This window comes from Cervus canadensis, chromosome 27 (assembly GCF_019320065.1).
Source record: "Cervus canadensis isolate Bull #8, Minnesota chromosome 27, ASM1932006v1, whole genome shotgun sequence".
NCBI classification, from domain to species: domain Eukaryota; kingdom Metazoa; phylum Chordata; class Mammalia; order Artiodactyla; family Cervidae; genus Cervus; species Cervus canadensis.
In genome coordinates, this window is record NC_057412.1 from 44,619,325 (window position 1) to 44,632,705 (window position 13,381).

General features: G+C 41.6%; 1 protein-coding gene across 1 annotated transcript in view; it reads left to right on the top strand.

The window, feature by feature from the left end:
* Window positions 1-12,102, top strand: part of LOC122428773 (ubiquitin-associated protein 1-like) — a 182,131-nt gene extending 170,029 nt beyond the window's left edge. Inside the window, 6 exon segments of the mRNA XM_043448876.1 lie at window positions 5,414-5,486; window positions 10,121-10,179; window positions 10,182-10,229; window positions 10,232-10,339; window positions 10,372-10,671; window positions 10,674-12,102. Coding sequence (XP_043304811.1) covers window positions 5,414-5,486; window positions 10,121-10,179; window positions 10,182-10,229; window positions 10,232-10,339; window positions 10,372-10,671; window positions 10,674-11,854 — 1,769 coding nt within the window. The 3' untranslated portion in view covers window positions 11,855-12,102.
* Window positions 12,103-13,381: the final 1,279 nt, after the last annotated feature.

A 13,381-nucleotide genomic window follows, 5' to 3' on the forward strand; every position in this document is an offset into this window, starting at 1 on the left:
TAAAGGAAACAGATCTTTAAATGTAGGGCAAGTGGTCTATTTTTGCTCACGGTTGTGTACCTCAGACCAGGATATGGTACACAACAATCTTTCAATAAACATTTTTTAAACAAATGAATGATAAACCTGTCGAGATGCATTAGATCTTTAGTAGATTTTTCCAGGCCTTTTGTATGACGATTTAATGTTTTTAAAGGTGAGCTTTAGCTAGCTGCATGCTCTCCTACCTTCAACTTAAGACATCAACAATGCTTGGAATGGTTCTTTTGTTATTTTATTGTCTTTTGGAAATCTCCTTGCTTATATGGAACAAAAAGTACCAAAAAGGCTCATGATTCTCTTTCCTCTTTTTTCATCCAGGGAATTCATTTTTTATTTGCTTTTTCGGCCACTATCTGTGAAAACATATCAAACATTCATCATCGGCCATCTAACTCAAAGTCATGGGACCCAGTTTGCTAAAAGGGGCTCTTTAGGTTACATTTTTCCTTTGCAACAAAAACCATCCCACTCCAAGCCTTAAACACAATGCTAACCTAACATGGCTATTTGAAATCTAAATGGATAGACTACAATAGAGGAACATACTGTTATCACCAGGTTCTCCCTTGAGTTAGGAATACACAATTAGAAAAATAATTCTCTAAAAGCAGCTACAGGCTTTCTCCCCACAATTTCCAGAAGCTGCTTTTATTATGGCACTTGCCTTTTGGTAATTTCAGTGGAACCTCACGTTGCCACTAATGTAAAAGGTTTGTCAGATTTTCCATTGTGAACTTCATTGTGTTGAGTGTTTAAACATTTCCAACTGTGTCAACCTAAAATTGTTTCCTGCAAGTTTCCACCTGGAATGCATTTTTCAAAACATCAAAAATGGTCAGCAACTCCGTTTAGCATATTTCCCTTTGAAGTTCAAGAAACAACTAAAAATATAAATCTGAGTAACTGTCTTTTGCTTGCCTCATCCACAAAGACACACAAACTCCTGCATGCATGGACTACACAAATATATACTTTTTACCTAACTCTAAGTGAAAAAAAAAAAAAGGGAGAATTTTTTTTTCCTGATAAAGAGGAAAACATCACTTAAATATTTCAGGGATCTCAGTTGTCTCTCAGATCATGATAACCATGAAAATATTTGCTTAGTGACAGTAACATTTTTACTGAGAATGCAAGGCATGAAGAAGACCAATGAAATCTATTGCTGTAAAAATTTATTAATGATTTCCTTTATAATATAATTTATTTTTTAACTGGTGTTTCATCAGAGACCTTCATAATAAGAAGTCTGACAGAACTCTATTCCTTTAGAATGAACACTATCCTTTCTTAAAATGTTACTTAATCCCAGTTTCCCCCAATCCTAACCTCTGTCTAGCCCGTCTTTACTTAGTATTGAGGCTCTTGTGCATGCATGCTCAGTAGCTCAGTTATGTCCAACTCTTCGGGATGTTATGGACTATCGCCCTCCAGGTTCCTCTGTCCGTCCTATTTCCCAGCAAGAATACTAGAGTGGGTTACCATTTCCTTCTCCAGGATCTTCCTGACTCAGGGATTGAATCTATATCTCCTGCATCTCCTGCATGGGCAAGCAGATTCTTTACCCTTGAGCCACTGGGGAAACCCCACTGAGGTTCCTACCTATACACCAACTTCATCTAAAAATATAAAAAATTGGATTAATAGGTTGCTGTGATATATTGAAATATATTCTAAAGGCAGAGAAATTATATTCCTCAAAGTACTTAAATTTGATGCTATCAAAAGACAGTGGAAGATCTATAAGATCATTTTCACGTGCAATAGCTTAAATTCAGCACTGATCTTTTCTCTTAGCTAATTACTCCTTTGACATGGTATATTAAACATGTTATTTTATACTGTTATTTTAACACTTACTGACCCTGAGGAAATTGTACTTCTCAGGACTTACCTACATGAATGTCTCTCCTGTGGGAAGCAGTCAGTCTGAATCCACACCCCAGTCACATCCTTTATTTGATGCTCACAGGACTCCCACACGCGAGACCACTATCGCCTTACTCTGTTCACCGCAGGACCAGGTATCAGATAACTAGGGACATTCTCTATCCCTCACAGCCTGCCAGAATTTTCAAAGTAGCAAATCCTAAGTCTGCCTACCCTGCCCTGCCCTGCTTGCCTTGCCTTCTAGAGAAAACCACAATAAAGTCTCTTTTTGCTCATGACTTTCCTCCACTCCTTCAGCCTCCTGCCTGACCCTGGTGCTTCACTATGAAACCCTGTCTTCTTGGGGACTGTGAATAACAAATTATCTTTTCAAGAACAATTGTCTCCAGGTCTGTTGGGTCACAATACTGAAATGATAATAAAATCTATACTTTAAAACTCATGATGTGAAAAAAGAAAGATGTTTTAGGGTCAGAAACATAACTAACTTTTCAGATCAAGTAATCTTGGACAGCCTTTTAGGTCAAGATATTCCCACTGGGGAAAAATGGTATATAGAGAAGATATAATCTGAGTCTTTGAGAAATTAATACTCAACTGAGATAAGCAGATGAATAATAAGATAATTATAGTGTGGTGCTTATCATAAGCTTCAGTGTTAAAGAAAGTATTTCTTTCAAAACTTGTATTTGAGCCAAAAAAATAAAGTGGAGGAACTGGCTATCACCAATATTCTCTGAATATAACCTCTTTAGAGATGGTCTCTAAATATCGGTTTATCATCAGTACTTCCCTGATAGCTCAGTTGGTAAAGAATCTGCCCGCAGGAGACCCTGGTTCAATTCCTGGGTCAGGAAGATCTGCTGGAGAAGGGATATGCTACCCACTTCAGTATTCTTGGGCTTTCCTTGTGGCTCAGCTGGTAAAGAATCCGCCTGCAATGCAGGAGACCTGGGTTCAATCCCTGGGTTGGGAAGATCCCCTGGAGAAGGGAAAGGCTACCCACTCCAGTATTCTGACCTGGAGAATTCCATGGACTGTATAGACCATGGGGTCATAAAGAGTCGGACACGACTGAGCGACTCACTTTCACTTTCCTCATTTGTAAGACTGGGATTAAACTACTCTTTGTAGGATATTTGTAAGGATCACTGAGATATTGTATTTAAAGTTCATATAACATGATAGGCAGTTGTAGCTGTACCCGCCAAGCTCACTCATCTCTTACTGACTTGTTTTCTTACCCTCTACTCTCTATAAGCCTTACATGTAACACTAATCTAGCCAAAAAAGAACCAGCTTCCTCTGTGCTTTTCTCTGAGAATTTAATTTGGCTGATGCTACAGCTTCAGACTGGATACCCTCGGGTTGAAGAACATGTGTTAAGTATTCTTCTAGCAGTCTGCCAAATCGATTCAACTGCATGTTTTGGAACACTAGATTTCTATTTACCTAAAGTAAAACAGATCAACAAATCATCTCTAATCAACTTGATATGTGTGTAGCAAATACACTTAGAAACCTAACTAGATGACCAAAAGTGACAGCCAACATTTATGGTCAAAAACAACCATTAGGGAACTTGGTAGGTAGCATTCAGCTCATGCAGCATACTCCCTGTATTCATTGTGTGCACACAAACATTTTGCTGAATTTTTAAGGACCCCACTGAGGTGGGGAAAATGCCATTTTTACAAGTTAGATAAACTATCCTCAAGGCAAGGTTTTTTTGGGGGAAAAAAAAAAACTATCAAGATAGTAACCCATAAGTATTTCAAAAACACTTTGCTTATAAAATATATATATATATATATATATATATAAAACAGTATCTTATAAGATTCATTAACAAATATGCACCAACTGTCAGGTGGCAAGGACTATGCCAAGCCACCAGAAACTCAATGGTCCTTAGTGCCAGAGAAGTAACAAGAACTGAAAAAGATAGCAATGGAAATGTAAAATTGCCATCATTATAAGGATAGTTAGTAGGTTATAAGAGCTAGTCAGAGAAGTCTGGAAAGATTTCTGTAAGATAGGACAATTGAACCAAAATCTTAAGAGTAGTTAGAAGTTACATGGAAAAAGAGGAAACTGTGTTCTGGCACTTAAAAAGACATGGCAAGAAGGCCACGGTGTGTGTAAGGAGCCTAAAGAAATTTGGTATAGCTTAAGTAGATTTAGTAAAGGAGAGCTCATTGTAAGATGAGGCTTGAGGGATAGGGCCAGACCATCACAGCTTTGTTAACCTCACTAAATTCTCTATCTTACAAGCGATGGGAAAATATTGACCAGACTTAAGCAAGCATGTGATTTAATCAGACTTGAATTATTAAAAGATCACTCTGGTTTGTGTGTAGATTTTATAAAAAGGAGAGCAAGAACAGGTGAACATATACTGATTAGGAAGTTGTCCAGAATTTATATGGCAGCAGCTTGGACTAAGGTGGTAGCAGGAAAGTTAGAATGAACACAATTGAGCCATATTTAGGAAGTAAAATTCGCGACGTTTCTTTTAGTTTGGAGAAAGACGGGGGGAGAGAAAGAAGCTCATGGATGACTACAAGATGTCAGGCTTTTGTAACTGTATGGCTTCACTGAAGTGGAAATTATATTATTTGGTATTGGCAATATTATAGATGACTTGATTTGAAGGGTGACACGGATTATGATTTCATTTTGAACATGTTGACTTGGTGGAGACTTGGAATTACTCCAAAAAAGATATAGAGGGGACATTTAGATCTCAGACGCTCAGAAGAAGCATCTGGTCTGGAGATGTAAATTTGTGAGTCATCTGTGCATAGGGGGTAACTGAAAAGTAAGAGCCTATATATAAATGTCTAATGAGAATATAGAGTAAGGAGTGAAGTACAGCTAGGACCAGACCCTGAAGAACTCCAAAATTAGATGGCTAGGTAAAGGAGCTAAAGAGGAAAATGCCTGAAAAGGAAGAAAATCACTAGGCCAATACTACCTGGAAACCAGTGAATGAGATACCATCGCTTTTCAGGAGAGAATGCCCAGGAGGTTGAGTGCTGCTGACTGAGGTATTGTCACCAGCCCTCAGGTAGATTCTGTGAATCCTAACCTAGGCACCTTATACATAACGACTTGGGCTTTGTGAGTCCTGGAAGTGTATTGCAACCTGAAAATTATAGAGTGTGCTGTCTAGCGAAGGCAGCCAGGTTGCAAACAGAGAACATTTTTTTTTAAAGAGAGTTTATTTTTTAGACCTTCTTTACTTTCACAGCAAAATTGAGCAGAAGGTACAGAGATTTCTCAATCCTCCCTGCCCTCAACATTTTTTAAATGAAAAAATTTGTGGAAATTTTCTGAAAAATAACTAAAAAGAAAAAAATCAAGCATAAAAGAATCGGAATCACCAAAGGTCCAGTAAGTTGTTGAAGTCTCTTTTCTAAATAAGTAATTACATGTTTATTTGATTTCATACTTGCTACTTTGTTTTTTTTTTTCTTAGAATGGTTCCCCTCATCCCAGTTATATGATTCCATGCTGAAACCTGACTCCATCCCTACAACAACTGCTTCAAAGTTTGTAATATTTGTTCCATTGTAATTATGAACAAACATTGAGGAATAACCCCAATCTGAGGAGGGCATGACCATCAAGAGTTCTGTCTGGGAAATTTTGGTTCACAAGTCACCCAGATCTGAATTGGCAGCTGAGAGCTCAAAGACTTAAGAATTGATAGTGGATCATCTTGTGACCATGATAAATCCAACTTAATCATGATGTATGATATTTTTAATGTGTTGTTGAATTTGATTCACTAATAGTTTATTCAGAATTTTTACGTACATATTCATTAAAGATATTGGCCTGTAGTTTTCTTTTTTTTTTGGTTTTGATATCAGGGTGGTGATGGCTTCATAGAATGAGTTTGAGAGTGTTCCCTCCTCTTCAGTCTTTTGGAAGAGTTTGAGAAGGGATCAGGATAAGTTCTTCTTTGTGTTTGTTAGAATTCTCTAGTGAAGCCATCTGGTTGTGGGCTTTGCTTTTCAGGGATATTTATTACTGTTACTGTTATTGTTATTATCATAGATTCTATGTGTGTGTGTGCATGTGTGTAACTGAATCATTTCAGTTCAGTTCAGTCACTCAGTCGTGTCCGACTCCTTGTGACCCCATGAATCGCAGCACGCCAGGACTCCCTGTCCATCACCAACTCCCGGAGTTTACTCAAACGCAGGTCCATTGAGTCGGTGATGCCATCCAGCCATCTCATCCTCTGTCGTCCCCTTCTCCTCCTGCCCCCAATCCCTCCCAGCATCAGGGTCTTTTCCAATGAGTCAACTCTTCGCATGAGGTGGCCAAAGTATTGGAGTTTCAGCTTCAGCATCAGTCCTCCCAATGAACACCCAGGACTGATCTCCTTCAGGATGGACTGGTTGGATCTCCTTGCAGTCCAAGGGACTCTCAAGAGTCATCTCCAATACCACAGTTCATCAGTTTTTCAGTGCTCACTTTCTTTACAGTCCAACTCTCACATCCATACATGACCACTGGAAAAACCATAGCCTTGACTAGACAGACCTTTGTTGGCAAAGTAATGTCTCTGCTTTTAAATACACTCTCTAGGTTGGTCATAACTTTCCTTCCAAGGAGCAAGCGTCCTTTTATTTCTTGGCTGCAGTCACCATCTGCAGTGATTTTGGAGCCCAAAAAAATAAAGTCTGACACTATTTCCACTGTTTCTCCATCTATTTGCTGTGAAGTGATGGGACCAGATGCCATGATCTTAGTTTTCTGAATGTTGAGCTTTAAGCCAACTTTTTCACTCTCCTCTTTCACTTTCATCAAGAGGCTTTTTAGTTCCTCTTCCCTTTCTGCCATAAGGGTGGTGTCATCTGCGTAACTGAGGTTATTGATATTTCTCCTGGCAATCTTGATTCAGCTTGTGGTTCCTCCAGCCCAGCGTTTCTCATGATGTACTCTGCATATAAGTTAAATAAGCACGGTGACAATATACAGCCTTGATGTACTCCTTTTCCTATTTGGAACCAGTCTGTTTTTCTATGTCCGGTTCTAACTGTTGCTTCCTGACCTGCATACAGGTTTCTCAAGAGGCAGGTCAGGTGGTCTGGTATTCCCATCTCTTTCAGAATTTTCCAGAGTTTATTGTGATCCACAGAATCAAAGGCTTTGACATAGTCAATAAAGTAGAAATAGATGTTTTTCTGTATACCATAAATTAACACAACATTGTAAATCAACTATACTTCAATTTTTTTAAAAAAATGAGTGGATTATGGAGAAGGGAGTTGAATGCCACAGTCAATTGCTATGATGGTGGTTGTAGTTAATTCTATTAACTAGTTTCAGTGTTTACTCTTAGAAAAAAGTGCTCACAGGGATGATGAAGTTATTGCTCCCAAAAACCATGTTGGGTATTTACAAAGAACAGTGGAAGGTTCAGAGATACCATCAGACTGTGATGTACATTTGATAAAAAGTAAAGGACAAGGGAATTTTTCATGCAAAGATAGGTTCAATAAAGGACAGAAATGGTAGGGACCTAAGAGAAGCAGAAGATATTAAGAAGAGGTGGCAAAATTACACAGAAGAACTGTACAAAAAAGATCTTCATGACTCAGATATTCACAATGGTGTGATCACTCACCTAGAGCCAGACATCCTGGAATGTGAAGTCAAGTGGGCTTAGGAAGCATCACTATGAACAAAGCTAGTGGAGGTGATAGAATTCCAGTTGAGCTATATGAAATCCTAAAAAACGATGCTGTGAAACTGCTGCACTCAATATTCCAGCAAATTTGGAAAACTCAGCAGAGGCTACAGGACTGGAAAAGATCAGTTTTTATTCCAATCCCAAAGAAAGACAATGCCAAAGAATGCTCAAACTACCACACAATTGCACTCATCTCACATGCTAGTAAAGTAATGCTCAAAATTCTCCAAGTCAGGCTTCAGCAATACATGAACCGTGAACTTCCAAATGTTCAAGCTGATTTTAGAAAAGTCAGAGGAGCCAGAGATCAAATTGTCAACATCCGCTGGGTCATCGAAAAAGCAATACAGTTCCAGAAAAACATCGATTTCTGCTTTATTGACTATGCCAAAACCTTTGACTGTGGATCACAATAAACTGTGGAAAATTCTGAAAGAGATGGGAATACCAGACCACCTGACCTGCCTCTTGAGAAACCTGTATGCAGGTCAGAAAGCAACAGTTAGAACTGGACATGGAACAACAGACTGGTTCCAAATAGGAAAAGGAGAGGACATCAAGGCTGTACATTGTCACCCTGCTTATTTAACTTATATGCAGAGTACATTATGAGAAACACTGGACTGGAAGAAGCACAAGCTGAATCAAGATTGCCAGGAGAAATATCAGTAACCTCAGTTACGCAGATGACACCACCCTTATAGCAGAAAGTGAAGAACTAAAGAGCCTCTTGATGAAAGTGAAAGAGGAGAGTGAAAAAGTTGGCTTAAAGCTCAACATTCAGAAAACTAAGATCATGGCATCTGGTCCCATCTCTTCATGGGAAATAGATGGGGAGACAGTGGAAACAGTGTCAGACTTTATTTTTTGGAGCTCCAAAATCACTGCAGATGGTGACTGCAGCCACAAAATTAAAAGACGCTTACTCCTTGGAAGGAAAGTTATGACCAACCTTGAGAGCATATTAAAAAGCAGAGACATTACTTTGTCAACCAAGGTAGGTCTAGTCAAGGCTAGACAGTAGTTTTTTTTTTTCCAGTAGTCATGTATGGATGTGAGAGTTGAACTATAAAGAAAGCTGAGTGCCGAAGAACGGATGCTTTTGAACTGTGGTGTTGGAGAAAACCCTTGAGAGTCCCTTGGCCTGCAAGGAGATCCAACCAGTCCATCTTATAGGAGATCAGTCTTGTGTGTTCATTGGAAGGACTGATGTTAAAACTGAAACTCCAATACTTTGGCCACCTGATGCAAAGTGCTGACTCATTTGAAAAGACCTGATGCTTGAAAGATTGATGGAGGGAGGAGAAGGGGACGACAGAGGATGAGATGGCTGGATGGCATCACCGCCTCAATGGACATGATTTTGGGTAAACTCCAGGAGTTGGTGATGGGCAGGGATACCTGCTTTGCTGCGGTTGATAGGGTCACAAAGAGTTGGACACAACTGAGTGACTGAACTGAACTGAAAGAACAATGTAAGAGAAAGTTGGATGAAATAGTCTTGGATTGTCAGGCAGTCCAAGAAAATCTGCCAAAGTTATAGGGAATCCTTGAGCCCAGGTTTTCTGTCACAGCAGTCTTGTCCCTCCCATGAATGGGTTTGCTTTAGTATTCCTGTGGTATCACATGCTTGGCTAGTGGAGATGTTACTCAGAAGCAATAGATTCAAAGCACAGCAGCTGAGGCTATCATTTAAATTTGTTCCCTGCAGTTAAACACCTGCAAGCACATCTTCCTGGCCATCACAGTCATTATTTATATAAATCATAATGGTCACTTGAAGCATAACATCTACCTGACTTCAGTGTGAGACTTCCTGGGTGAAATATTTGAGATTGTCATCTCCAGTAGTCTACCCAAAAACCTCGTAGTAATCTTTACGTATCATCCTTTTGATTCATTCAGAAATCAACTCTGTCCAGTTGCAGCCTACAAAGTACTCATCAGTTTTTTCCCTGATTTCAGTAGTTCTTAATTGAACTTCATTTTTAGCCTTCCAACTTATCATGTAAGTTACATAAAAGTTGGTTTCATGTGAAATGGGAAAGTAATAGTTTTCATGTATGGCTTTTTTCATGATCAAATGGATTAATGCCTACAGAGACTGGCAAATGGCAAATATTATTACTGGTAGCTAACAATATGGAGTGCTTACTCAATACCAGGTACTGTTCTAAATACCTTCTCAATTCTTAAAATCCTAGAGGTTTTACTGTCTTTATTTCTATATTTTAGAGATGAAGACTTGAAGCATCAAGAGTTAAATAGTCTGCCCACATTGCATTTATTAAGTGTTGGTGTCAGGGTTCCAACCCAAGCAGTCTGACTGAAGAATACATGCTCATTCACTATGCTCTGAATTGTTGGCTCCCCAATATGTGCTTCCTTTCCTTCACCTCCCAACCCTCCCTTGTTTCCCAGTTATACATTTTGGTTTGTTTTGCTTTGTTTTAAAGACAAGAAGTGAGACGCCCAAAGGGGAGGAGCGGTGAGCGGAAGGAGGAGGGAAGTGGGACTTCAACATGGCGGCTGTGGTACTGTGGTGACTACGGTGACGGTCTGGCCCGGGGCGGGCAGAGTTGGAGGTGGTAGTGTTCCTCTCCCTCGGGGCCGTCAGGAGCTCAGCAGGGACGGAGCCAGGGAGCCCGGTCGGCGGCAGCACCTTTCGGCTCCTGGCATGGCGGCTGCAGCATTCAGGTTCTAACTGGCTTCTAAGAAGTTGGGTGCAGATTTTCATGGGACTTTCAGTTACCTTGATGATGTCCCATTTAAGATAGGAGACAGATTCAAAACGCCAGCTAAAGTTGGTCTTCCTATTGGCTTCTCCTTGCCTGATTGTTTGCAGGTTGTCCGAGAAGTACAGTATGACTTCTCCTTGGAAAAGAAAACCATTGAGTGGGCTGAAGATATTAAGAAGATCCAAGAAGCCCAGTGGGAAGCAGAGCGCAAGGCTGAGGAAGCAGAAGCTAAAGTGAATTCTCAGAGTGGCCCCGAGGGTGACAGCAAAATGAGCTTCTCCAAGACCCACAGCGCAGCACCATGCCGCCTCCTATCAACCCCATCCTCGCCAGCTTACAGCGCAACAGCATCCTCACCCCGACTCGGGTCAGCAGCAGTGCCGCGAAGCAGAAGGTTCTCAGCCCGCCCCACGCAAAGGCAGACTTCAATCCTGCTGACTTCGAGTGTGAAGAAGACCCATGTGATAATCTGGAGTTTAAAACTATTGATGAGAAGGAAGAGCTGAGAAACATTCTGGTGGGAACCAGTGGACCCATTATGGCCCAGTTATTGGACAGTAACTTGCCTCGAGGTGGCTCTGGGTCTGTGTTACAGGAGGAGGAGGTCCTGGCCTCTCTGGAGCGGGCCACCCTAGATTTCAAGCCTCTTCACAAACCCAATGGCTTTGTAACCTTACCACAGCTGGGTAGCTGTGAAAAGATGTCGCTGTCTTCCAAAGTGTCCCTCCCCCCCATTCCTGCAGTAAGCAATATCAAGTCCTTGTCCTTCCCCAAACTTGACTCTGATAACAGCAGTCAGAAGACACCCAAGATGGCAAGCACTTTCCATAGCACATCCTGCCTCCGCAGTGGCACGTTCCGGAATTCCCTAAAGCCTTCCACCCAAAGCAGTGCCAGTGAGCTCAATGAGCATCCTACCCTTGGGCTTTCAGCTTTGAACTTAGACAGTGGTGCAGAGGTGCCAACCCTGACCCCTCCCCAGACGCCTTCCCTGTCTGTCTTGTCTGTGTGCACAGAAGAATCAGCACCTCCAAATACGTGTCCCATGGTCACACCTCCTAATTTCTCAGTGTCACAAGTGCCCAACATTCCCAGCTGTCCCCAGACTTACTCTGAACTGCAGGCGCTGTCCCCCAGTGAGCGGCACTGTGTGGAGACAGTGGTCAACATGGGCTACTCATATGAGTGTGTCTTGAGAGCCATGAAGAAGAAAGGAGAGAATATTGAGCAGATTCTTGACTATCTCTTTGCACATGGACAGCTCTGTGAGAAGGGCTTCGACCCTCTTTTGGTGGAAGAGGCTCTGGAAATGCAGCAGTGTTCAGAGGAAAAGATGATGGAGTTTCTTCAGCTGATGAGCAAATTTAAGGAAATGGGCTTTGAACTGAAAGGTATTAAGGAAGTTCTGCTATTACACAACAACGACCAGGACAATGCTCTGGAAGACCTCATGGCACGGGCGGGAGCCAGCTAAGACGAGGCCCTACCTAGGCCCTGCCAGAGCCACCCCTGCAGGAGGCCCTGAGGAGCCCCCGTGGGGAAGGAGAAGGGGCGCACTTCCGGATTTCCTTTTGGGGGTGGAAGGTCAGGTGTGGAGACTGTGCTTGCCAAGTCTCTACAAGCTTAGGTCCTGAGCTGGGGAGAGAGTGGGTAAGATTTGGGCATGCACATGCCCCCAGAACTGTCCTGGCTCCTTCCATATTAAAAGTATTTGTATCCTGAGAAGTGTCCTTCCCGCCTTGGCCCTCCAGATTGACTTCTCTGGTCTTTTTGGGATCTGTATGGCTTCAGCCGAAACCTGGCCCAGCTGCCAAAAGGAGCTGGGGAGGAGGAGGTGATGGGGCCAGACCCAGTGCTGCTTCGGGGCTAGATGTTCCCTCGTCCGCAAGAGTGGGCTGACCTCTAATCCAGGTTGAGTGCAATTGAAAGGTTCTTCCAGGGTTTGTTTCCTTCCTTTTTTAACAATGTCACTTACTGTGACACTGGTTCTGCAATGTCTCTGAGGTGCAGAGAATGCCCTTTACCCCCTGGGGCCCTGAGTTTGCCTTTTCTGCCAGGCAGTTACCACACTTCCCCTGCCCTAGCCTGTTTCTTTTGGCCTGGTTTGGACTACAATCTTCTGCTACCCAGGATTTTAGAGTCCCCTACTCTAGGAAGCATTTGTCAGTTTAAGGAATCATTGGTCCCTTCCCAGCACATCAAGCGGGGGAAAAGCAGGCCATGATTTAGTCCCCCAGCACTAACTCCACCTCAGTTCTCCCTGGAGAACAGCCTCTCCCTCCAGTCCCTGCTCTAGGACGACACAACAAATAACACCTAGTCATAGAAATCAGTCTCTTTGGTTTATTTTGTATTATGCTGTACATCATTAAAGATCTAAATACAAAGGAAAAAAAAATAAATAAAGACAAGAAGTGAGTCTTTTTCATATGGCTCATTTTTATATCCCCAGCAGCTAACACAATGACTAGAACAGAAAAAGTAGTAAATACACAGGTGTTTAATGAACATGAATGTGGAAATGTATTGTTTAAGGAAAGCCAATCTTAGCTGCAACATCGGTAGACAAACTTAGTGTGGATCTGCTATAGACTGAATTGTGTTCCACTAAAATTCATTTGTTGAAGCCATAAACTTCAATGTTATTGTATTTGGAGATGGGGTTTTAGGAAGGCAGTTAGATGATGTCATGAAGGTGGAACCTTGATGAAGAGATATAAGAAGGGCAAGAGATAGCCAGAGAGGCTGCTCTCTTTCCATCATGTGAAAACACAGCAACAACGCAACCATCTGTGAGTTAGGAAGAGGACTCTCACTAGGAGCCAAATCGGCCAGTACGCCAGCCTGCAGAAATGTGAGCAATGAATATCTGTTGTTTAAGTCATGCAGTCTATCATAACTTGTTTTAGCAGTCTGAGGTGCCTGATATGGAGCATAAGCCCATGACACAATTTCAAAGGGTCAAGTTGTGTCAAGGTGTGTTTTTGGCAAAGTTTTTATA